Source organism: Kwoniella dejecticola, chromosome 10 (genome assembly GCF_000512565.2).
Source record: "Kwoniella dejecticola CBS 10117 chromosome 10, complete sequence".
NCBI lineage: Eukaryota > Fungi > Basidiomycota > Tremellomycetes > Tremellales > Cryptococcaceae > Kwoniella > Kwoniella dejecticola.
Window position 1 is genome coordinate 33390 of NC_089310.1, and position 23725 is coordinate 57114.

The 23725-nt window shown below is 50.2% G+C and overlaps 12 protein-coding genes across 12 annotated transcripts; 10 read left to right on the top strand and 2 right to left on the bottom strand.

The window, feature by feature from the left end:
* Positions 1-127: 127 nt before the first annotated feature.
* On the top strand, positions 128-2172 carry I303_107560 (tRNA (5-methylaminomethyl-2-thiouridylate)-methyltransferase; the record flags this gene model as incomplete). The annotated part of the gene is made up of 8 exons (XM_018410834.1): positions 128-335; positions 419-480; positions 543-865; positions 963-1152; positions 1262-1400; positions 1504-1696; positions 1809-1979; positions 2040-2172. 8 exons carry the CDS (start codon positions 128-130, stop codon positions 2170-2172), a joined length of 1419 nt encoding a protein of 472 aa, XP_018259502.1.
* Positions 2173-2400: 228 nt separating this feature from the next.
* I303_107561 (uncharacterized protein) lies at positions 2401-3990 on the bottom strand (the record flags this gene model as incomplete). Its single annotated transcript, XM_018410835.1, has 4 exons — positions 2401-2908; positions 3153-3432; positions 3526-3730; positions 3814-3990. The coding sequence occupies 4 exons, from the start codon at positions 3988-3990 to the stop codon at positions 2401-2403; spliced, it is 1170 nt and encodes a 389-aa protein (XP_018259503.1).
* A 1007-nt stretch (positions 3991-4997) lies between these two features.
* On the top strand, positions 4998-6478 carry I303_107562 (uncharacterized protein; the record flags this gene model as incomplete). The annotated part of the gene is made up of 3 exons (XM_018410836.1): positions 4998-5683; positions 5809-6188; positions 6279-6478. The coding sequence occupies 3 exons, from the start codon at positions 4998-5000 to the stop codon at positions 6476-6478; spliced, it is 1266 nt and encodes a 421-aa protein (XP_018259504.1).
* Positions 6479-6695: 217 nt separating this feature from the next.
* Positions 6696-7658, bottom strand: I303_107563 (uncharacterized protein; the record flags this gene model as incomplete). Its single annotated transcript, XM_018410837.1, has 6 exons — positions 6696-6792; positions 6892-6993; positions 7117-7191; positions 7279-7375; positions 7464-7500; positions 7572-7658. The coding sequence occupies 6 exons, from the start codon at positions 7656-7658 to the stop codon at positions 6696-6698; spliced, it is 495 nt and encodes a 164-aa protein (XP_018259505.1).
* Positions 7659-8346: 688 nt separating this feature from the next.
* Positions 8347-14205, top strand: I303_107564 (uncharacterized protein; the record flags this gene model as incomplete). The annotated part of the gene is made up of 7 exons (XM_065969619.1): positions 8347-10464; positions 10521-11444; positions 11564-12250; positions 12305-12773; positions 12844-13720; positions 13906-13980; positions 14055-14205. The coding sequence occupies 7 exons, from the start codon at positions 8347-8349 to the stop codon at positions 14203-14205; spliced, it is 5301 nt and encodes a 1766-aa protein (XP_065825691.1).
* Positions 14206-15341: 1136 nt separating this feature from the next.
* On the top strand, positions 15342-15874 carry I303_107565 (uncharacterized protein; the record flags this gene model as incomplete). The annotated part of the gene is made up of 3 exons (XM_018410839.1): positions 15342-15426; positions 15530-15768; positions 15845-15874. The coding sequence occupies 3 exons, from the start codon at positions 15342-15344 to the stop codon at positions 15872-15874; spliced, it is 354 nt and encodes a 117-aa protein (XP_018259507.1).
* Positions 15875-17020: 1146 nt separating this feature from the next.
* On the top strand, positions 17021-17553 carry I303_107566 (uncharacterized protein; the record flags this gene model as incomplete). The annotated part of the gene is made up of 3 exons (XM_018410840.1): positions 17021-17105; positions 17215-17450; positions 17527-17553. The coding sequence occupies 3 exons, from the start codon at positions 17021-17023 to the stop codon at positions 17551-17553; spliced, it is 348 nt and encodes a 115-aa protein (XP_018259508.1).
* Positions 17554-18185: 632 nt separating this feature from the next.
* On the top strand, positions 18186-18696 carry I303_107567 (uncharacterized protein; the record flags this gene model as incomplete). The annotated part of the gene is made up of 3 exons (XM_018410841.1): positions 18186-18270; positions 18348-18589; positions 18670-18696. 3 exons carry the CDS (start codon positions 18186-18188, stop codon positions 18694-18696), a joined length of 354 nt encoding a protein of 117 aa, XP_018259509.1.
* A 624-nt stretch (positions 18697-19320) lies between these two features.
* I303_107568 (uncharacterized protein) lies at positions 19321-19856 on the top strand (the record flags this gene model as incomplete). The annotated part of the gene is made up of 3 exons (XM_018410842.1): positions 19321-19402; positions 19512-19753; positions 19830-19856. The coding sequence occupies 3 exons, from the start codon at positions 19321-19323 to the stop codon at positions 19854-19856; spliced, it is 351 nt and encodes a 116-aa protein (XP_018259510.1).
* A 590-nt stretch (positions 19857-20446) lies between these two features.
* On the top strand, positions 20447-20966 carry I303_107569 (uncharacterized protein; the record flags this gene model as incomplete). The annotated part of the gene is made up of 3 exons (XM_018410843.1): positions 20447-20528; positions 20600-20841; positions 20940-20966. The coding sequence occupies 3 exons, from the start codon at positions 20447-20449 to the stop codon at positions 20964-20966; spliced, it is 351 nt and encodes a 116-aa protein (XP_018259511.1).
* Positions 20967-21552: 586 nt separating this feature from the next.
* Positions 21553-22038, top strand: I303_107570 (uncharacterized protein; the record flags this gene model as incomplete). Its single annotated transcript, XM_018410844.1, has 3 exons — positions 21553-21634; positions 21683-21924; positions 22012-22038. The coding sequence occupies 3 exons, from the start codon at positions 21553-21555 to the stop codon at positions 22036-22038; spliced, it is 351 nt and encodes a 116-aa protein (XP_018259512.1).
* A 308-nt stretch (positions 22039-22346) lies between these two features.
* On the top strand, positions 22347-23280 carry I303_107571 (uncharacterized protein; the record flags this gene model as incomplete). The annotated part of the gene is made up of 2 exons (XM_018410845.1): positions 22347-23042; positions 23095-23280. The coding sequence occupies 2 exons, from the start codon at positions 22347-22349 to the stop codon at positions 23278-23280; spliced, it is 882 nt and encodes a 293-aa protein (XP_018259513.1).
* Positions 23281-23725: the final 445 nt, after the last annotated feature.

Genomic DNA, 23725 nt, shown 5'->3' on the forward strand with positions numbered 1-23725 from the left:
TGACCAAATATCGAAAAAAAGTTGGAATACCAGTCAACAACGCACTTTCCCATACCTGCTCAAGGCCAAGGAGAGGATCAGTGTCGGCGATCATTGAGGCAGAGCGAATAGACAGGGGGTGCTCAGAATGTTGAAGCTCCCTACGCCGTCTGTATTTTCTGCTGGCCTAACTGGCGCGGCCCATCCGAATCCTACAGCAGGCCCATCGAGAATTGCCGCTCCGCACATCCCTCGAAAGCGACTCCGATTGGACTCGAGAAAGTACCTCTCTACAAGCGAAGTGAAAGGTCTACTTCCCAGCTTGGATCAGCTTGGATTGCAGAGCGGCGATAACGGTGCGTCTCAAACAACGCTTCGTCTTTCTCGATTTGCGACTACCGCTGAGATGATTTGACCTTACCTGCCGCTTGCCCTCTAGTAACGGTAGCAGTCTCCGGAGGTGTGGATTCAGCTACGACCCTGCGTATACTGTGCGAATTGGTAAGCTATATCACTTCATTTTTCAAGTTCGGGGCCACAGCTGATACTGAATCCTGGTACAGCCAGTCAACCTCGATGTGATATTCATGCGGAATTGGGACCCGTTATTATCAGAAACGAATCCATCGTCGACAGCGAATAAACAATCTCAGTCTTTCTCGCTGGCATACAACGGATCGAAAAGTTCTGGAAGCGGGACAGCGTCTACTTGTCAATGGGAGAAAGACTGGAATGATGTCCAAGCGATAACCAATACGATCGGGATACCGCGAGACAAGGTCAGATTGGTCGATCTTAGTAAAGAGTACTGGAGCAGAGTGTTCGAGCCGTCTATCAACGTATGGGAGAATGGCGGGACACCGAATCCTGATGTGGACTGTAATAGGTGCGTCACCGATACTTTCTGAATGAGATCCGTCTTCACATACCCAAAAAATGTGTGGAGTCAGATACATCCTGCTGATGCTGACACTGAGTTACAGGGAGATCAAGTTCGGTGCGCTCATGGAACATCTACCTCGCTCGCCGAGGCATTTCTTAGCTACGGGCCATTATGGTCGAGTGGATCATACGCCATTTGGGTCCATTCAAGCAAGGCTCACGAGGGCGAAAGACCAGAGTAAAGATCAGACGTATTATCTGTCCCAGATGAACGAGCATCAGCTCAGCCGGGTGGGTTCGGTTTCCGTCTTCTGCCTTCTGCTTCTGCTTCTGCTTCACTGTCTTGTGGCCCGACTCAGAAGTACATGTACTGATGATGAGACGATTTCGATCCTTGCAGACTATTCTACCCCTTGGAGGACTAACTAAATCGACTGTTCGCCAATTAGCTACTCATTGGAATTTACCGAACGCGAATAAAGAGGAGTCTATGGGCGTCTGTTTTATTGGTGAACGGGGCAAATTTGGAGATTTTATATGTGAGTCATCGACACCTAGGACACCTAGGCCCGACCATTCAAGAACATACAAATTTCTCAAGCGTTGTCCGGGTATTGATCCACCAGACACCTTCCGTTGCAGCTCAATACACGTCCCCTCCATCCGCCCAAGGACACCTCGTCTCCCCCTCAGGCGACATTCTGGGCACTCATAAAGGATTATGGTACTACACCATCGGCCAACGGGCGAAAATACCTAATCAACTTCAGCCGATGTTCGTAGCCAGAAAAGGCGTTGGGAGGGGTGGTCAGGATATACTGGTTGTTCCTGGCCAGTGAGTGGAGTATCATCTTTTGCTTGGACTGTCACCTACCTAATTTTACTCCTTGGCTTCGATGAAGATCAGGCAACGATGAAACATGCTGACACTTGGGTACTTGGAGTAGTGATCATCCTCTATTACAATGTACCGGTGTCATCACCGATAAGTTCCACTGGATCCATGGGACATATCCCTCTGAAATACTGGACCAATCGGATGGGAGAGTCAAAGTACAGGTCAGACATCGGATGAGACCCATCTCGGCGAGTGTCAGCACGGCGGAACGGGAAGGAAGGTGAGTGGTCGATCTTCGAGTACTAGGCATAAGCTTATATCCTTCTACATGACCCTCTAGCATTTCAATAGAGTTCGACGAACCCCTCTCGGGAGTATCACCGGGTCAAGTCGCCGCTATTTGGTACGATGATTGGTGTTTGGGCAGCGGGGTCATCTGCGATACTCGATGTCTGGGGGATTTTAGTGAATAGTCTTGATGTCCTCCTGTAGCGAATAGGAAATCCGCATGAAGCCTTTAGCACATTGTCTCGGGTAATGAGTATGTTACGATGTACACTGTAGCAGTCTCGCATTCTCTCGCAACACTTAGCAGGCTCTGAATATGATGCGATTCATCCGAATGCATGGGTCGTATGCGATGTACACAATCATCTATCTGTCTGCCTAAATGCCTCAACTCCACTACTAAATCTTACCGCCTAGAGGTAATTCCTCACTAAGCCCTTACCGGCTTCAGCACCCATGCCTTTCGCCAGACCCTCAACAGTACCCCCTAAGCAGATCATCTCCAGCCTGGACGGCTCCTTGGTGCCATTCTTCAGCTCCGCAGAGATAGATGGGAACTCTGATAACCCCTGTTTTCTCCTTCGCGCGTTCTCTTCCTCTCGATCTTTGATGTTCTGCTCGTGCCTGACCTTCTCTCGGGCGATCTGACGGGTCAAGAACGCTATATTGTTCGCCTCGTGCGAGTGCAGGGTGAGCGAGTCGAGGGTGTTTTGCAAGTAATTCGTCAAAGAGGTCGAAGTTGGGTTGACGAGAGGAGCGAAGGAGGGCGGTAAGGGGACAGAAGGGGAAGAAAGGGATGGTTGAGCTTGTTCAGCGGGGGCGGTGAGGGTGGAAAGGAACGCGGAGATCAAAGAGGGTGATGTGAGGGTGAGAGGTAAGGGGGATAAGAGGGTGGAAGAGGTGATGCCGTTCTCGGTGAGGCTAAGGGTAAGAAGGTACTGGTCAGCAAATAGTCCTTGCTAGAGACAGTTCGGCGCTAGGCGCTTGGGCGATCCATCAGTTGAGGTCGTCGTTGACATCTCTCAAACAATTATCTCTTTCTTTCTCATCTCAGTTACGGATCTATCCCTTCTACAACGGTTTGCCAGTAAAAGCAATACCACAGGCGGATCCCAATCGGAACGACCCCGCAGGATCATTCCCGAAAGCGTAGACGCAAACTCACGTCTTCTCATCCCATTTACCCAGCTTCGCAGCCGCCCTAGCCCCTTCACCCAGCCTGAAAGCCTTGACAGACAGATCCCCTCCATTCGACTTGCTCGCATCGTGCACGATCAGAACAGCCTTTCCTCGTCCACCTGACACTTTCTCCACAGCAGACAAGAGCTCGATGGCGACTCGGGTAGCGAATCCACCGTTGTGTGTCGAGAGGTAGATACCGACGGGCGAATCGGGTGTTTGGACTTCGCGCAAGTGAGTGAGGAGTCGGTCAGAATACGAGTTGGCTATAACAAGAGAGAGCTTTAGCATGTACGAGGTGATACGGTGATAGTAGTGGAATGACGGGGTGTAGTGTATGGAGTAGACGCCCGACTCACCCCCTAAGCTGGTCTCGCCCCCTGGTAAAGCGAAAGAATCCTCTACTTCCATCACGCCGTCCAAGTCCAGACCCAACAATACACCTAAACAGTCGGTGTGCGATGACAGGGCGGTAGGCGGAGGTGCATTTCGGTCTTGTTGTAAGGTGTTTGCGGGTGGAGGAGGTAGGATATCGGTAGAGTGTTTCATCATTTTCAGGAAGACCTGATCACGATGCAAGAGGTACACAAATACGTGTCAGTCAGTCAGTGTTAAGTGATTCATCGAGTAATGCAAGATTGACCCACCAAAGAGTTCAATTGAACACTCTCCACGTCTCTAGCAGCCTCGACATCGACCACACCTTCCAACCTTTGAGGGAACTGTTTAGGCTGTTGCGTCGAGGAAGTAGCAGGTTGAGGAGTCGCGGTTCGGGATATAGCGGCGGGCAGAGAAGCTGCCAAAGCAGCAGCCATGGAAGTCATTTTGAATGCGATTTTCGGGCTTGCACTGGCTCGTTGGGCGATTCGGGTCTTGCGAGCAAGCTAGCGTGGACGGATGTAGTCCTTTTGAGGATGTTGAATGCGATGATATTATGAGAATGATGTTGAATAATGCGAACAATGGACAATGGACAATGGACAATGATAATCCCAAAAAACCACCAAAGCAAGGGCGTCGGCGTTTCGGCGTTATCCCCCAGGCGTATCACTGGTGCTCCTTCTGCTTGACAGTGTGGCAGAACCTCTTCGTGGTGTGGTTGTGGGTCATGGTACATATCATGCATCGGCAAACGCACCCTCATGACTTCCAAGTTACTCGCGATAGTAACTGGTTCATGAGAGAGCGACGGGTATGCGGCCTGGTGCGAGAAGAAGTATCTGTCCTCCGAAGTTGTGAGACGGATGTTTGTGGACGCACAAGCGAGGAGCGGCTTTACAAGTGGTCGAATCATCTGTGGTCTGCTTGCAACAATTGGATCTTTGTACCTCTGCTTACCGACAGTATCGCGCTATATGGCCCTCGTTCTCATTCGAGTCGGCCCACAAAGCTGAGTCTATGATCTGAAAGAGACCAAACCCCAGGAATCCCCGTATACCCTCGGAAGGTTTGTCTCGACCTGCTCTTCAAGTTTACGGTTGAAATGCTGCACACCTTGTGGTAAGAAGAAGAGAGTGCCGAATGACTGACTTCGACCTCATCCGTCCCTTCTCACCGGTCATCATACATTCCGGTACTGTCATCATACATTCCGGTACTGTCGATGGAGCATGTTCTATTTTTCTGATTTAAAATCATCATGAAAAGAACAACCGCTCATAGGCTGCCAGATCGCCGCCGCCTAGATCCGATGACCTAATTATTCGACAGTTCAAAATCTCCAAATTCAAGATGCCGCTGAGATATATCTTCATGAGTACATTGTCTCTGTTGGTCCTCTTCCACGAATGTCGTCCATGCCCGCTCTTCTTCCTGCCAGTCCCTCGCTCTCATGATCCTTTCCGCCGTCCCTCGATTGCTGCGGCATCGACCTCGAACTCTTATCCCCTCCAACCCTTTCCAACAATTCCAACGATACACCCATTCTCCACCGAAATCGCAACCGAAACATACACATACCGCTACGCCGGATCCTATAGAATGGCTCCCTCTCCCTCGTTCCCTGGCGTATCGAAAGGCTCTGATGCTACTTTCTATACCCCTCCCGCCGGTGCATTGGCCTTCGCATCTTGACATAGCTTCTCCCTTATTAGCTACCACTTCGGCGATGTACAAGTCGCTCGGTATAGCTGTGAATGCCATTTACGATGGATCGGGTACCGACACTACGTTTTCCAATGAGGAGGTCTATAAAGCGAGGATCTTCTGGCCTGATGGAATGTCCAAGACTTATGAGCGATTCACGATGGACAGCGTCTCATCCGAAGAGCTACAAAATGATTTAGCGTATGTCCCGGAACCGTTCGATTCCAACAGACTTGCAGTCGCAGTCGAAGGAGACGGAAAGGGACTCGCGAAGGACACCAAAGAGATACTTGTCTGCACGCATGGATCGAGGGATTGTAGGTGCAGTGATCGAGGAGGAGCACTTGTATACGCTTTGAGAGAAGAAGTGGAACGCCGAAATTTGGGAGCTAGAGTCAAGATTAGGGAGATTGCTCATGTGGGTGGACACAAGTGGGTTGCGGTTCCTCTTTGAGCTAGTGCGGCAGTCAAGTTGGAGGATGTTAGGAGAGATGCTTCGATCCGGTATGGTTTGTTTGAGCTGATCATGAATGTCCTGCTTTGTCGTGATGGGATAGATACGCAGCAAACGCTATCCTACTTCCGACGCTGGACATGATGTCCAACCTCACCCTCGAACATGCTCCCTCTCTGATCTCGCATATCTTGGATCCCAGGGCCGACTCGCAGATGTGGAATCATTGGAGAGGCCGATATGGTCTGACTGAAGCTCAACAGGCGGAGTTATGGTCTAAAGTCGACCCGAGTAAGACTGTCACCTCTGCCTCTGCTCGGACACCGGCATCATTAGAGACCAGGGCAGAAAGAGTCGAGCTACGGTTCAAGACTTTTGAAGGGGAGTTGCGGACTGTAAATGCGCGAATAGGAAGTAATTTGTTAGAAGTGGGTAAAGAGAATGACCTGCCTTCCCTAGAAGGCGTCTGCGGAGGTAATTTAGGTAAGTCCAGCTGTTGTGGGGGATGCCCTGCACGTTAAAGACAGATAAGCTATCGGTATAACATGCGCTAATAGAGAGAGTGGGTGGTAGAATGCGCAACATGCCATTTGTACATCCCCTCAAGTCCTACTCCGCCCGTGGGAGAAGCGTCCGATGAAGAGTTGGACATGTTAGGATATGCCTTGGGCTACCGAGACGGCGAAAGCAGGTTGGGATGTCAGGTGCAAGTTACCAAAGAGCTGGGGGAGTGGTGTGCTGCTGGAGGAGTGATTGGATTACCTAGATTCTAGATTCCAGATCCTAGATTTGAGATTGTAGATTCTCGATCTTAGATCGCATAGATAAGAGGAGAGAATTGGGTTATAATGTTGTATCGCTGTACTAGACCACACCCTTCACGTTGTAAAATTATCCACTCTCATTTGACATACCAGAAATGACAAGCCATGACATGGACGAGTTACATGCACCTGCCCATATACTCATACAACATGTTCAGCTTTTCGGCTATGGTCTCACACCGTATCGTGCCATACCCCTGACGTCGTCCAGTAATTGCTGAAGCTGCGATTCCTGCTCGTCTCCTTGGCTATACCTTTCCAGACTGAATGCAGGATGATTAGCCTTGCATCCAGGACGAACAAACAAGACATGCGTCCCTCAAGACGAGGACTTGAGTCGATATTGGGGTACTTTGGCTCACCTGGGTATCAACGCCACTGCGACTTCTACTCGCTCAGGTTTGAGATACATTATCTGGGCAATCTCGAATTTGTTGAGAAATCCTGGTCTCGCCATCAAGGCTCTGTACAACGAAAAATCGAGCAAGATCAGCTGTCTGTTCCGCTTGTGTCAGTGGTGACAAGTGAATGATGAGGAGCAGTCCGACCCAGAAGAGTGAAGCACGATGTCACACCCGGATACTCACGTCCGCATACTCTCCGAGACTTCCATACTGGCATTCTGAAATTCGTTGACATATTCCGACGTTGATTTGTAAGTCCTACCAAGTGATACCGAACAACATCAGTGTCATGGAGCTTGACAATGAATGATGTAGAGGCCCAGACACATGTGATGAGTTGCTCACTTGTTGTCCGGCGCAGGAGGTACATTCGGAGCCGCTCGAGCAGCCACGAGCAAAGTTGCGACTTCTGTCAAAGTCAACGCTTCCCCTTCAGCGAAGTCTGCACAGTGCAATCGCGTATCAGCATCTCAGGTCAGTGCAACAAGCAGCAGCTTGTAGAGTTAAATCAGAAGATGACTAGGACATACCCCCGAATTGCAGCTTGGTAGCATCTTCCTCCGGTATCTGAGATTCCAGATTAGCGAAAGAACTACAGGAAGTTGATCGGACATTGGAGGCAAAAGGGTAAAACTCACAGCATGCCGCCTGCTTCGAGTGGTCGATGATGAGCCTATAGCCCCTGCGTTGGGCCTGGAAGATGAACCCTGTGATTCGTTGACCATATTGATGCGTTGCGACGGATATGTTGTGGATGATGAGGAGGGAAGAAGGGTGAATGAAATGTAAAGAAGGGGAAAGGGATATTGTTTTGGTGCCAGACGAGTTGTTTACGTAATACTTCGGCCTCACTGTTGTTGTCATCTTCTCCCCTTGCGGATATCCTCATTATCCTCCCTCTTCCTCTTCTTCTTCTTCTTGTTCTTTTCCCACTTATCGAAACATCAACAGGCGCTACAAGGCTTCCTGACGACTGTGAGGGGCTGAGGCATCGTTTCAACCATCCAAATATCGGCACGTGCCCAGAAGGAGGACCGGCTCACTGTGAGTGAGCTGTCACCATCAACCTTTGCCCCTTCCCTTTCGCCCTATACACACCCTGTGACAACTCCTATCTTCCCTCTTCCTTTGAGCTGACATATGCATATCGCTAGCAAGTACATGCTGAATCAAACATCCTACCCCACGATTAGTCCCGCATCGATGCTATAAACCTCGTGTAAATCGGATGCCTGCTTGGAGAAGGAAGGAAGTACAGGGAGGAAAAGATCGTCGCCCAGCGTGACCGTCAACAACGACCTTCAGCCTATTCATACGGTACCGAAGGAGAACAAGATACTCAACATAGCCACGACACGACTCTGTGTGGAGGAGATCTGCAAGCGCATGTAATACATGATGTCTGTCAACACCATGAACACCACCCCTCCAGGACCATCTAGAATACCCGCTTCCACTCCTCCTTCCTCGACGTATAGACGGTCTCCCTCGGTATCAGAAGCCATCCAAAAGTTCGAAGCCAAGACACAGCCAGATACTTCTTCTCCTTCAAGCGATAGGAAACCGCCAATACCGAAGCGAAGCGGCATACCGTCACGCATACCTTCCTCAATCAGATCACCCCCATCGTCGCCCCGAAAAGAGGGTCGAAGTATTTCTTCGACGGGAGCTGCCTCCAGCTCGTCTAGAAGTACCAGTATGACTGGGATCAGGAGAGCAGGTGTCAGTAGGAATCTTGATCTAGGGTTAGGTGTACCCGGAGGTAGTAATGTGATAGAATCTAGAAGAGCTACAGATGGTAAAATCAGATCAGCCAGACCCACACCTTCACCCGCTTCATCCACCAGCTCGATACCTCGACCTTCCACATCCACATCGACACATTCTTCCTCTCGCAGAACATCCAACACCAATCAGGTATCTCCTCGAGCCACTAACAGGCCATTCCCATCATCGTCTGCATCATCCTTACCCCGCTCAACCTCTGATACCTTCTACACCGCTTCGTCTCGATCATCCACCCCGCCTACCTCCGCAGCAGGACCTTCCCGCTTGACGAGTCCTCGAGGCTCAAACGTCTCTGTCACTGTCTCTCGACCGAGCCCTTCTCCGGTCAAGCGTCCTCCACCGCTGCGGCGTAAATCATCCAAGCCAGATCTGACCCAGCCGAAGCCTAGATCACCTGCGGCAAGCCGTAGACCGTCTCATCAGCCGTCCGACTCGTTATCGTCCCAATCATCAGTCCCCAGCACGACTGCTTCCCTATACCAGAGCTCCGTCAGCTCCTCCCAAGCAGGGTCCAAGACGTACTTCACCGAGTTTGGAGACAGGGCCACGCAGCCGACTCCAATCGCCTTGGACTCAGGGTCAACACCAATGGTTAGAGGTGGTCCAAATAGAAGCTCGAGGTCTAGTCGAGGTACCACCGCTGATACGCCGACGTCTCCCAAAATTGGCTCTCCCAAGTCGAATCACAGCATAGCCGTCACCATACCCAAACGCACCTCGTCAAATCCCCATTCACCCAATATGGGCTCACCGAAAACGCCAAAATCCGCCAACGGCCCACGACTGCCTATATCGCCTCGGACGAGCTCACGGAGGCTCTCCAGCCCAACCAAAGACTTCCCTCCGACCATCTCACCTCGCATAGCCTCGAGACATGTCATGCTTGAGCCTACCGTGGAATCAGCTAGGACCTCGCTGGACAGGCGGCCGTCCAATCGGCGTGGAAGTTCCCAATCATCTGTCAGCCGGCTCAGCGAAGCTGCATCAACCATTCGAGAACCTGTCAAGCGACCTACGTCTGCTGCAGCGTCACGCACAAACTCCCAAGGCAAGGCGTCGTCCGTCGATCACAGGTTATCACCAAGGAATACCCCACCTATCTCACCCCAAGGGTCACCTTCCCGTCTGGCAGCCAGAAGATTATCTGCGTCGCCGAGGAAATCGCCCAATCTGACTATACAGACCCCGCCTCCCATGCTAAACTCGCGCTTGTCATCGGTTTCATCGATCAACAACGCTCTGCCCACTCCGCCCGTCCCTGCCAAATCGCCTTTGCGCACTCTGAGCAGGGAAAACTCTGAGCCAGCCATCAGTGTTCCCACTTCTCGCAAACAGTCGTCTCGCTCTGGGTCTGGTGAATCAAATATAGCGCAGGTGGGCACGCCAACATCGCTCCGAACCAGATTGGAGAAGCTGTCTGAGGCAGAGATCAGTAAACCGAAAGGCTTGATGGGTCCGCCAGAAGTCCCTAAATCTAGAGAACAAACTCCGCCTGATCAGCAAGCCGCCATACCCAGTGATATCCGCTTCACCAACTTCACCGTCCCCTCGGTTTATTCGCAGGATTCGGCTCCAGCAACTGCAAACAGCTGGGCGTGGAGCGAGGACACTGCTAGATCCAGCGTATCTAGTACAGCCAGGAGGAGGCAGAGCAGGCTGGAGTCGGTAGATTGGGGGAAACAGAAAGACTTGCCGCCTTCGAGTCAGCGATCCAGCTTCGATATAGGCAGAGAGGGCCACCGGGTGAGTCGAGTCGATGCAAAACAATCAGCCGTGCGTCACTTGCTGACCTTTTCTAGCGATCCTCGTCACTGCCTCGCCTGAGCATGCTGACCGACAAAGACCTACCCTTTGTCCCCGTCGAAACGCCCTCCACCGCTGCAACCTATGGCTCTCACGAGAACTCAACGCCGACTTCCCCTACCACTGTAGACCATAGAGAACCAGCCAAATCCCCTTCCTTGCCCATCCTGCGGGAAGGCAAGGTAGTCCATCACGCCTTTACGCCGGAATCACCTTTGTCAGGAGCACAATCGCCGGCTATGCTTTCTTCTCCCACCGCAGCGCGCTTCCCTGAAACACCTCTTCGACCGCTCTTGCCCACCTCGCCCTCGATTGTCATGTCGAAACGATCCCACCTGATCCGAGAGATCGCCTCGAGTGAAAGGGCGTACGCGAAAGATCTAGCTCTGATACGAGACGCGTACATGTACCGATTCCTCCGACCGGGATCTCAATATTCCACCAATGGAGATTCATCGATAAGCCCAAGCGACGCTTCCAGGCGAAGCTCAGTCTATACATACCAAACGGCCGAAACGAAACGCTCAAGTGGGCATGACTCGGCAAATTGGATATTCCCAAACTCGAGCACGTCGACACCTTTACCCAAAAGCCCTTCGGATGGATATAATCTGAACTCTTTTCCCGGATCGCAAGCAGGAAGCTCCACTTCATCCTTCAACATCACTCCACAACCTTCGATCAGGCAGCACAAACGATCGTCAAGCAGTATACCCTCGATGGCACCTCCCATTGGGAAACCCCTTTCGCCGGCGGATCTCAAGACCGTCTTCTTGAATCTGGACCAGCTGGCCACTGCGGCCGAGGAACTGGCTGCTGCTTTTGAGCAAGCTATGGGAGAAGATGTGGAAGGATTCGCCATCGCAGCGAGGGAAGGGGAAGCAGGAGGTGACAAACTAGGCGAGGTATTCGTGGCCATGGTGAGTCGAACCAGCCTGGTGCGTAGCTAATTCTTCTACAGATCCCCCGGATCCGCCCACTTTACACCTTTTACTGCGCCCGACAATCGCAAGCATCGATGCGACTGGTGGAACTTCAGTCCGACCTCGCGCACAACGCACATCTCAAGGAATGCTGGCTTTCCATCAAGGATCGAACGCACGCCTGGAACCTCGATTCCATGCTTATCAAACCTGTCCAGCGAATCACCAAGTACCCTTTACTCTTCGACGATCTGCTCAATTGCACTACGCCTGTCCATCCAGACTACTTCTCCATCAGAACCGCCGCCCAGATGTCCAAGGCTATAGCTGTGGAGATCGACGAGGCGAAACGGAGGAAAGACGTAGTGTCCAACGTGATCAACTCGAAGAAAGCCCCTTCTACCAACGTATCGCCAAAGGAGAACAAACCGCCCGCCTCGAAATTGCTCGGTCTAAAACGGTTTAGAAAGGACAAAGCTGCTTCATCAACTGTTTCTTTGGCCCTGTCGAAAAGCGCATCCAGCACGGAACTCAGCTTACCCGCGGTGATACCTGATCACTCAATGAGCAGTTTCAAGGACTTGGCGGTGAAAGTAGAAGAGCTGGACCAATGTGTCAGGCGCGTAGGAAAGGAGATCATACTGTGGACCGCGGCTGCGAAGGAGGTGCTCGTTGCAGAAGACGGGGTGATGCGCACCTGGCTGAGGGTTGTACAGCTCGAACCGTCTGATGCGACGGACAGGAGGATGCTGGAGTTTAGAAAAGTCATCGATAGTACCATCTCGGAGGTGTGGAGAGACCTTGTGAGTCGGTGTATGACTCAGTGTTGACGTGACAATGGCTGAATCGCCGCGCAGAACGACGAGGTCCGACAACAGATCATGCCTATCTTCGCCAAACTCCTCGAATCCACATCGAACCCCCGCAAAGTCATACACAAGCGAGATGTGAAATACCTAGATTACACGAGATATCACGCTCTGAAAGCTTCTAAGAAGACAATCGAGAGAAGTTTGGCGTCATCAGCAGCAGAGTTTGTGGCTCTGCATACCCAACTGGTCGATGAGCTCCCAGCGTTCCTCGAAGGGTGTTTGAGGATACTGGATATAGCTCTTGTGGGGTTTGCCAAAGCTCAGGCAAAGTATCACGTAGGAATCAAAGAGCGTCTGGCAGCGTACGAGGAAGCATGGATGGTCTTGCCGCTCAGTCCGAAAGTTGAGCGATCGCCAACCGACACTTCGACTCCGAGAGGGATCGTCAAAGCTTGGCACGAGAGCTGGGCACCGTACGGTGAAGCGATGGGACATTTCAACTGTACTAGACCTGGTAGGTTTGCGAGAGTATCTATCCCCTGACCGCTGGGACACAGCTGACATTGCTTTTTAAAATCCTCTAGCCCGCATCGCCGCAAGCAGGATAGCATCGTTCAACACTAGACCAGGCAGTCGACCCATTTCTCGCTCGGGTAGCCCGATGTTATCCCCCGGTCTTCGTCATTCCGCTTCTGTCACTTCACCTACGTCTCTGAACGGCTCTAGACCTGCTAGTCCTGCGCCTTCGAAATCCGGCAGATTCAGATCATCGTCGCTACGCAGCCAGACTACCCCTTCCACAATCACGGTCACCTCGCCAAAGGAATCGAGTGCGAATTCCTCGATGTTCAACCTCCTTCGACGATCGAATTCCAAGCACAATGTTCCCAAAGCTGGCGGATCACCCACAGTCGCTCGACCTCCGATGCACACTCGCACATCCTCAGCAGGAGGGTTGAAACCTTCTTCAGCTTCAATCATCTCGGAAGCGTCAAGTAGATTGTCATGGGGGTTGCCTAGAATCTCAGCTGATCCAACTCAGCCGATCTTCGAGGGATTGGGATTATCCCCTACGAAACCGACCACTGGATTATCTAGGAACGACTCGAAGAGAGCAATCTCAGATCCGGTATACACCACACCGCCGTCGAGCAATAACCTGTTCAGTGTGGATCTTAACTCTTCTCAAGTGTCGCTTGCTTCGACTAGTACGAATGTGGACATACCATCCACAAGGAGGAACGGATTAGGATCTGGATCAGGTGATGGAGTAGGATTGGGATTAGGAGATGTGTCGGATTTGGCTCTTGAAGACACCAGCAGATATACACACCCCTTCGCCAACGTACCCTCGTCCCCTGTGATTGTGCATCGACAAAGACAGAGAACGGATGAGATGGACGCAGCGGAAGGATGGAGGAATGAGCAGGTCATCTATCAGTGTGCTTGTGTGGCGGATTTGTGAGTGCTGTGCATCCTATCGCCACTACTGTACATGATTCTGCTCGCTCGACATCATTCAGACACACTACACATGGTACCCCTCGATCTCCTATCGGCCATCTCTCCTTCTGCTTATTTCTCAAGCTCGTCGCTCCATGTCTACCTCCTGCGAAGTGTTTCCCAGACTGACTTTGACTCCGTAGCGATCCCGCCGAGCTGGGAGATAGACGATATAGAGGTTTGAGATTCTTGTCTATGGTCTCAGGCGATCTGATCGAGTGAGTCAACGTTCAAACATAACAACCTGTTCCAACCGTCTGCGACCATCCAGCTGACCCACGGCTGTTCATAGCGTCTTCCACGAAGTCGGCCGCATCGACGAACTCCCCTCATTCCCTTATCCTGAAGTAGGTGTAGATAATGACGGGGTCTTAGTGGCGAGAAACGAGAATGGGCATATAGGCCTGGTGATTTGCAGCTTCTTGGAACCTTTGAGAGATTGAGCGGGGCCTCATGATTCTCTTCAGAGCTCAGCGGACATGCAGGGGTGGGAGGAGTCGGGACATTTTCCTCTTCCTACCTTGTTCATACGATTCATACGATCTGTACAGGTATACGAGTGACTGTTGTAAGTATACATGCTATTTGCTTGTAAGAGTATGGACGTATGAAAAATGTTCTGGCACGAAACGATGAGACGAAACGACAGAATTGTAGCCCGGGCAAGTGCCTGCTGCGACGAGGGGGAAGTCACCCGTGGCCGTTCGATCGCAAAGAATCCTCGTCAGTCGAGACATGCTCCTCCTGAATCCTGTGCCTTCACTTGGTCTCGGCCATCCGACGACAGCGCCTGGACATCAGCTAGTCGTTCTCAAGCTAACGAAAGGAGGGTACTTGGTTAAACCCGTTTGGACTTCGATGATGAGTGGTCCACTGGAACTCGTACTCGTATAGCTCACTCTTCATACCGGATGGCCGAATTTGCATACAGAGAGGACTGGACGATATTTCACAATGACATCAGTCAAGATCAATGCGTGCGAGTACAAGCGTGCGTCTGATTGATTGCGGTGATGAGGATGATTGTTGATGTTTTGCTCTAGTGTCGTTTCCAATCTAATCTAACCTTAGTTCAGGGCATCAGCATACTCATGCTGAAAATTGGCCTCGACGTCGCTTAAATGATCAAGTTCCGAGATGGCTGAGAAGCAAAGATCCGCAGATTAAATGGTCCAGATATACCTTTGATTGTGATTGATGCTAGAAAAAAAGCATGATGCATGCTGTGATCAGGTCGAGAGACAGAAGGAACAGGTGACTTGCGTCGAGGGGATCGAGATGGGGTTGACGTCGACCCTCAGACACGCAACACACGTTTACTTCGGCCAGCCGAGTACCCTACACCTACCTCTGCTAGCGTATAGCATGACATACTACCTCGTCATTGTGTATCGGTATTTCGGGCTGGACATGCGGTCTCATCAATACCTCTAAAGAGGACTTGGCGTCGAATCAAGGTATATAAGATGATCTTTCGGTCCTCCGACTTCTTCTCTTTCTCAATCAAATAACAAAGCTACTTCCACTTACTTCAAAGAAAACTTCGTCATCAACAACAAGCACAACTACCCACACCACAATGAAGTTCACCACTACCGCTTTCTTCGCTATTCTCGGTTTGGCCGCTTATGTCCAAGCTGACTCTTACGCCAATTTCTTCGATGGTGAGTTGGTTTTTTTCCTTCCTCATTCATCACAGTCCACCGAGGACTCTATGACTACGAATGGAGAATGCTAGTTCCTGATAACTCGTGACTATACCCGCAGACGAAGACTGTAACGAGAACGGTTCCATTGGATTTGACATGCACAATGACGGATGCTTCGTTCAGAAGGGCAGAAAATCAGTCTACATCCCCAACACGGGACTGATCAGCGACCAATTCTGCCTCGTCTCTACTGGGCCTGATGGAAGTTGCTCTTGCCAATCCCAGGCGTACGACTTCACCGCTACTGGCTTCTGTCACAAGTTGGACCCCACGGTTGGCTCATACAGATTCATCCACGTAAGTCGAGTCTTGCTCTCAATCATTGGGTAGATCTCGTGAGGTGGATCGATACTGATACCTTTGATATATGTAGGAATCTTGTGGAAGCGACAACTGCCCTTAAGCGTAGCACGCTTAGAGGTTAGAAACAGCTACTTCGGGCCATAAGCTGTATAAGTCTTATGGCTGTCGCGTAGTTGTCCTTGTATCGGTATCGCTTGAACGGAAGAATGGAATATGTATCGATAGATAATGACGGAGAAGAAGAGTATGCATACGAGTGATGGAAACTAGATCATCTGGCGCTGCATGAGAATATAGATTCATGAAGAGCTGCAAATCGATCGTCAACGACTCGTGCTTTCAATTGGCCTCAGCTGATCGGCATGCTGCATTCGGTCATCGATCAGAAGTGATACATGGAAAGCGACAAGCGCAATCTACTTAGACCAAGTAGCAGAGGAGTACAGTCAGATGAACTTGGTATTTGAACACTTCCGTTTGTTTGTTTGCATCCAGACAGCTTTTTAGCTCTCACCATTGAGCCAAGCGCTTTCTGCGCTTCATCGCATCCGGAGCAATTCGGCCTCAAACAACGAACGTGCGAGTCGAGTCAATCTCTCTTGTCATAGCCATACACTTCGAGATACGTATGTTGAGGTCTTGGTCACAAGCACGGTCAAATGCATAGCATCGCTCTTTTTAGCACATCAGTAGTCTCCAACTACTCGTAGCGTGTTTCACCATTTATCGCCCCCTCCTGAATAGCCGAGATAAGATCTCACTAAATGCGGAGAACCGCCGGCGTCGTCTCCGTCTCGTTATCCCCGGGTGACCGTCACGGCATTGTTCCGGAACCAGGAACCAGGTAGAGTAAGTTATAGGAATCTACTAACCTCATGAATTCACGCATCTTGTCCCTTTCGATCGTTACACCTGATACAGCAGGTGCACAGGTTGTTCGAACCAATGACTGATTGGCACACGCTAAGACTGACAGATCCGCCTTGATGGCCTTTGTCTGGCTTTAGCGTCTATGATGCTGATGCTGATACATGTGAAGTCTTATGGCGATTCGGCGTACCGACGTCATGGCCCTTTTTCCATCAGTTTTGGGCAGTACCCAAGCTCATAGTCATACGTGGGTGATCAATCCGTCAACAAGGTATATAAGATACACCTCTCGACCAGATGAGTATCTCTTCTTTTCTTCAAACGATTCATCCCATATCTTCGCAAGTACAACCACAAATACGACAAATCGACCACAATGAAGTTCTTCGGCCTCGCATTCTTCCTCGTCTCACTCTTCGCGTCTCTCGTCGCCGCAGACAACTTTGCCAATTTCTTCAGCGGTGAGTGCAGCTTCTAGATCATGATGTACCGGAAATTCTGTCATCCCACTCACTCGCTCTATATACGGTCGAGTCCGCCGCTGATGGTCCCAATTGTCACACTTCGTAGACACCGAATGTAACGAAGACGGATCTATCGGGTTCGACATGACCAACCCCGGATGCTTCGCCCAAGCTGGGAGAAGATCCGTCTACATCCCCAATGCGGCCTTCAACGACCAGTACTGCTTGGTCATCACCTACGACGACAAGACCTGCGGCTGCCAGAACCGAGGTTACGTCTTCACCGCTACCGGATTCTGTGCTGTTTTGGAGGAAGGGATCCAATCTTACAGATTCATCTCGGTGAGTATGATGACCCTGCTGCTGGACTTTGATACGGTTCAACAGAGAAGAGACGCTGATACGGAATACTTGGTAGGGTTCATGCGCGTCCAACAACTGTTAAGCGGGACTTCTCAGGAATGCTCCTCGCGCATCACGAATTTTGCCGTTCTATCGAATGTAGCGCTTTTGACTGATCCATCACCCTCATATGCTCCATGACTCCTCATGTATCCAGTGTCATGTATGCGTTCTCAATCCCGCGACGATGTTCCAGCTTCGAGTGGCGAGTCTCTTACTCTGTGTGGCATTCCTCGTTCAGACCCACTTCGATGACTCCATGCGTTGATTGCGACTCTAAAATCAAATCAAACAATATCTTGGGGACAATCAAGTGGAGCAGCCTGCCGATCATTGTGTCCAGAGTGGAACTGAATGGTGATTGATCTATTGATTCTTGATGCTAGGTGGACCATAATCAGACGTGCGAAAATGACTAGATACATAATCGATCAAAATCAAGAGTAATCAACAAGTGATTAATCACTCTTCGCCTTTTGATCGATATGATGACCGTGAAGGATCATTGTGGACTGCGGCATTTGATAAATTCATACGCCACTTCTCCCCAGAACACTGATCAGGCAGTCTTGGCGAGGGACATCATGTAGCTCATGTATGATATATAAGATCGCAATCTATACCGCTTTTCTCCAACTATGCGTCTTCCTCAGCAGATCGAAACGTTCAAACATCATGAAATTCATTAAAGTGCACGTCTTTGTCCTGCTGATGGGACTGAGCTTCGCCTTCGCCGACAACTTCGCCAACTTCTTCGCCGGTGAGTAGCCTGACGGAAGATCTTTACAAAGGTTCAGCCTCGACTGACTCTGATTGAGATACTGCTTGATGCGACAGACGACGATTGCAACGAAGACGGGTCCATCGGATTCGATATTGACAATCCCGGCTGCTTCGCTTTACCCGTCCGTCACTCGGTGTACATCCCCAACAACGGCAATCCATTCAGCTTCCAGCATTGCTTAGTCCAGACGTTCGATAGTGGAGAATGCAATTGCCAGAATGCGGGCTACGATTTTGGAGCGACGGGGTTTTGTCACAAGCTGAATGGGAAGGCCAAGTCGTACAGATTTATCAGGGTACGTTGGTCCATCATCTGTAATATCATATACACGTTGAGCTGGTGGTGACAATGTTTGAGCTGACTTGACTGGATCAGGGCTTCTGCGATGAGAATAACTGCTAGAGCGGATCATCACAAAGCTAAAGACATTTCTCACGCTTGTGTTCTACCATCATTCCCGTATTTCTCAATAGCCAATTTGTATCATTTCAAGTACATGTTACATCGTTTGCATCTCTGCACGTTCGCCTCGTGGATTCGTGCGGATCTGAGGATGCGGCGTGACCTGACCTCATGGGTACTTCCCAGACTAACCATCAGATGATTTCAAGTGGTCTCAAGCATGATGAGCATCGCTTTCCGCACGAAACTTTGTCTGTACGTCATATGCATCAGACCAAAGGACCGGTCACTGCGGTGAGATAGACGTTAAGCGATGAACATGTGCCTTTGGACTAGTCGAACCTGAACTATATCTTTAGTTAGTCGCCGAGCTAAGCTAGATAAGCACACTATCAATCCAAGCGCCAAGACGATCTAGAAGCTTGTTATCCGAACTGCCCCATGCTGCTCTATGCATATTCTTTCGGCTTCCCGGAGGAGCAGTGCGGTGAGTCTCATGCAGGATGCCTATAAAAGATGCTGCTCTCGGTCTTAATGGCTCGGTAGTCTCTGTAATAAAATCTTCAGTCCCCTACTCAAAATCGCACGAACACGAAAGTCGTCAATTTAGGATAATTCAACAAGATGAAATTCACCTTCGCTTCTATCTTCACTCTTGGACTTGTCGGCTCGGCTATGGCTGATAACTTTGCCAACTTCTTCTCTGGTGCGTAATGTCTGATTTTTCACTCACTCTCTTCTCCACCATATGGACCTCTTTTTCCTACTTTTGAAAAGGGTCAGACGCAATTGACGGACCGCGCTTGAACTCATAGACGAGGACTGCAACGAAGACGGCTCGATCGGCTTCGATATCAACAACCCAGGCTGTTTCGCTCAATCTGGAAGACATTCCGTCTACCTCCCCAACAACGGTAGTCCCTTCAGCTACCAGCACTGTCTCGTGATGACCTACGACAACGGGGAATGCTCCTGCCAGAACGATTATTACAATTTCGGAGCTACTGGGTTCTGTCACAAGTTAGACGGGAAAGCTAGCTCCTACAGATTCATTTCGGTAAGTAATATCAAGCTCTTAACACCCTTCTTGTATGGGATGAGTCAAAGGACAAACTGACAGTGGTCTTCAATAGGGCAAATGCGAGGAGAACAACTGTTAAATTGGCCATGGAGCTCTACGTCCGCCAGATGGCATTGTAGCTCCTATTTTCGCTTTGCCTGTTTTCTTCGCTGTATCTTTACATCGCATGTAAAGAATAAATGAATGATGCGCATCCTTGGCCAGGAGTAGTCACTATCCTTCAAGTGGTAAACGAACCGATATCACCCCTTTCTACCGCGTGCGAGACAGATTTGTAACCCAGAAGACCCTATGACGACGTGGTCTGGGATGCCAAATGCGTTCGTCGGAAGCAGTGGTGTTTGCTGATGGCAAGTGTATCCTTGTGTCTGGCGCGCCTTCTCTTTCTTCGGATGTGCTCTCATTTCATACTCTGCGTGAGAATTCATACCTTGACAAACACAGAATGATTAGCGTGATACTGTGGAGCCAAGTGATGCACGCAACCGAGATGAGAAGCGTCGTCCACTACCTCTCGATCGGGGTCACGGTGAGTACCTTGCGCTCACAGGTAACACTGAATGATAAACATGTTGCGAATATGGACTTGATTTACTGCGATCTCATGTCATTCTCTTCGTCATCTGACGAAACGTTTGTTCAACTCTAATCGCGCATTCATCAATAAATATGAAATCGTTCTTCGCCACTTCATACCTTGCAGCGCTTACCGCTCTCGTTCGAGCTGATAACTATGCCAATTTCTTCACTGGTAAGTGTAAAGAGACGCATCATTAGAAGGTCTCATTCCTGAAACGGGCTAACAAGACTGCTCGATGGCAGACAGCGACTGTAGCGTCGACGGATCCATCGGGTTCAACCTGAACAATCCCGGTTGTTTCTCCCAGCTCAACATGGGTTCAGTCTATATCCCTAACAACGGGATCCCCTGGAACAGCCCTTACTGCCTCGTCATGACGTACGACAGTCAAGAATGTACTTGTCAGAATGACGGGTACGAGTTCAACGCTGATGGGTTCTGTCATCCCCTTGATGGCAAGGCGAAATCGTACCGATTCATCAGTGTGAGTTGTCGTGTCGCCACTTGCACTGTAATCATCTCTGCTCACACGGCTGCAAGGCATATATGGCATACATCAGCTGATTCAATTTGATTGATCAGGGAGGATGCGATCAGAATAATTGCTAAGCCCACGGATACACACTCTATCCATACGACCAAGATCGACGTAGTCTCGGTGTACCGATTCGGGGGATAGTAGCGGTCCACATGTGTTTGAATGTGACACGATGCAGCATGTACTCGTACCTCGGGATGTGAACAGTATTCATGACGTATCTCGTCTTGATACCGGTCTGTAGAATGTGGACAGCATGATGTAGTCGTGATCGAGTCTAGAAGACCTCCTTTCGGCCATCCGACGAGCATTGATCCGCCCAGGAATTAGCGTTGAGTGTTCAGTTGTCTCCGATCAGATTCCAGTGAGGGTCATACATTTATACAGTATGATGCGCCGTCACAATCAGGCGACAATCATTCCTTTCGCCTAAAGAAGCACCATTTAGTGCCCTCGATGTCACTCGTTCCTCGTTCGATCACGCTCGAAGTCATGTGCTAGATGGGTTTAGCAGAGTCCGAAGATACCTAGGCTCGGGCTGGCGGTATGATGACGAGTGTCTGATCGCCATTCGATACGTGTATAAATTGCTGAGGGGTTGAAGCTGTTCGAGTCGGGATGTTCAGTTCAGTCAGTCATAATTGTTAACTTCGCAATATGAGATTCTCATTCACCGCTCTTGCCCTCGTCGCGCTTGGCTTGAGAGTCAACGCGGACAAATACGCCAACTTCTTCACTGGTGAGGTGTGATCTCATCGGGACGACACTGATGAGAATTGATTCGCAGACGAGAACTGCAACGAGGATGGATCTATCGGATTCAGTCTCGATAACCCCGGATGCTTCAACCAAGCTAGCATGAAATCCGTCTACATCCCCAACAACCCTATCGACTGGAACCAGCACTATGCGCTCGTCATCTCCAAGGATGGCAAGGATTGTCCTTGCCAGAACGACTGCTATGAATTCCAAGCTACTGGATTCTGTCACAAGCTTGATGGCGAAGGTCAGAGCTACCGATTCATCGGTGTAAGTCATACATCCCGCATCCCCATCGTTGTCTCCATGATTGTTCATTGATCAGGCAGTGACTGACACCCTTGATTGCTTTTTAAGGGCGGCTGTGACCCAAACAACTGTTAATTTCCCATCTGCATGCACCACTGCACACCATAGCGTATCGCTCTGAGCGCTTTGTTGAAGGGTGCGGGATGGTCCAAGTGGATACCATGTAGCTCGAAGTCTGAAACGATTCTATTTTCGCTCGTTATTTTAGCCTTGCTCGAAGTGATATCTTTTTGTAGCTATATGCATATTCACTCACGATGACTTCACCATGACGCATCGATTCACCGGCCAGGAACAAAACAAAACTACTCCTCTGACCTCGTAGCTCAGAACTCCTCGCTCGTTTCATCTTTGCGACGACCAACTTATTCTTGAGCTTGACCATGTCAGCTGCAACTAAAACTATAGCTGGGACCTATCATCACGCCGAGCACTTGGAGTTCCCATACGTCCTACCTCACCGCTCAGTAAACGATGTCGCCGCGACCAGTGTTGTTCTCATCCACGGCGCATTCGCGTCACATCACGAATACTCCGGGGTCATAGAATCGAAGATACTGTCCAAATACCATTTGATCCTTCCCGACCTTCACTCTGATGGACTCGACATCTCCAAAGGTATCGACCCTTTCGAAATTTCACGGGTCGCGAGCCTAGTATCCCATCTCATCCGACAGAGGGCCAAAGGAGGAAAAGCTCATTTAGTAGGCGTATCACTCGGCGCGCATGTCGTCGTAGCTACTGCTGCTCATGCTCCGGATGTCATACATGGGCATTCCATCTTTATCAGCGGATACAACAGATTCCAGCCTCCTCCACCCGTCAAGCTAGTGGCTCCGTACATCTTCTACGGGATGAGCAAATTGGAAGATGTATTATTCAAATCGAATCGCACAAAATCTGGCGAAACGAACGACGGTAGTCAAGCGCCAAGCGGTATATGTACGATGAAGCTAGTCAGGGAGATTGGTGGGGCGGTATTTGGACACAGTAATTCAGGGGAAAGACTTATAGGGCCAACAGGTATAGAAGCGAGGACTTGTGTGGTGGTAGCGACCCATTTCTTATCGGGTGACAGGGTGAGTCGATGCCCATCCTTAGTCAGGCCGTATGTTGCTGACTCGTCAAAAGATAATTCACGCCCAAAGGCTGCTTGAGAAAATGCGCGGAGCGGAAGGGGAGGACAGAGTTCATGTTCTGGTACAGAACAAATCGATGAAGCATCCATGGCACGTCTTTGAGCCTGAGCTGTTCGCTACAGCTGTCCAGGCTTGGATTGAGGGGCGGGGGTTACGAGAAGGGTTCGTACCTTGTTGAGGGGTCCTCGTGAGTGGTGCCTTCGTCTCGAGATTTCGAATTGTAACGCTGAAGGCTCAGCTCCTTGGAAATTTTCAGCTCGCAGTTTCGTCGCCCTTCTCCAGACAAACACCAATGAATCATCACATAACCTGAAGCCGACCTTTACCCGCACTTCAACGATCAAGATGAGACGATCATCTGGCTCACATAGATCCTGCAACGTGACGACACGAGGATATGCTCGTGGTTCGCCGTGAAGATGGAGAAGGATGACTCGGCATCAGTCATTTGATCTAGAGAGTAATCATCCCTCTATCCGGGTACGGACCAGTCGAGGCATTGGGGGGGGCAGGTCCACTGGTTGAGTCTCATGTACAGATGCAGATGAATCCGACGCATGGGGTGTAGAGATTACATTCCAAGCCCATGCGATCTGCTGTATCGTCGGACAGATTTATTACAC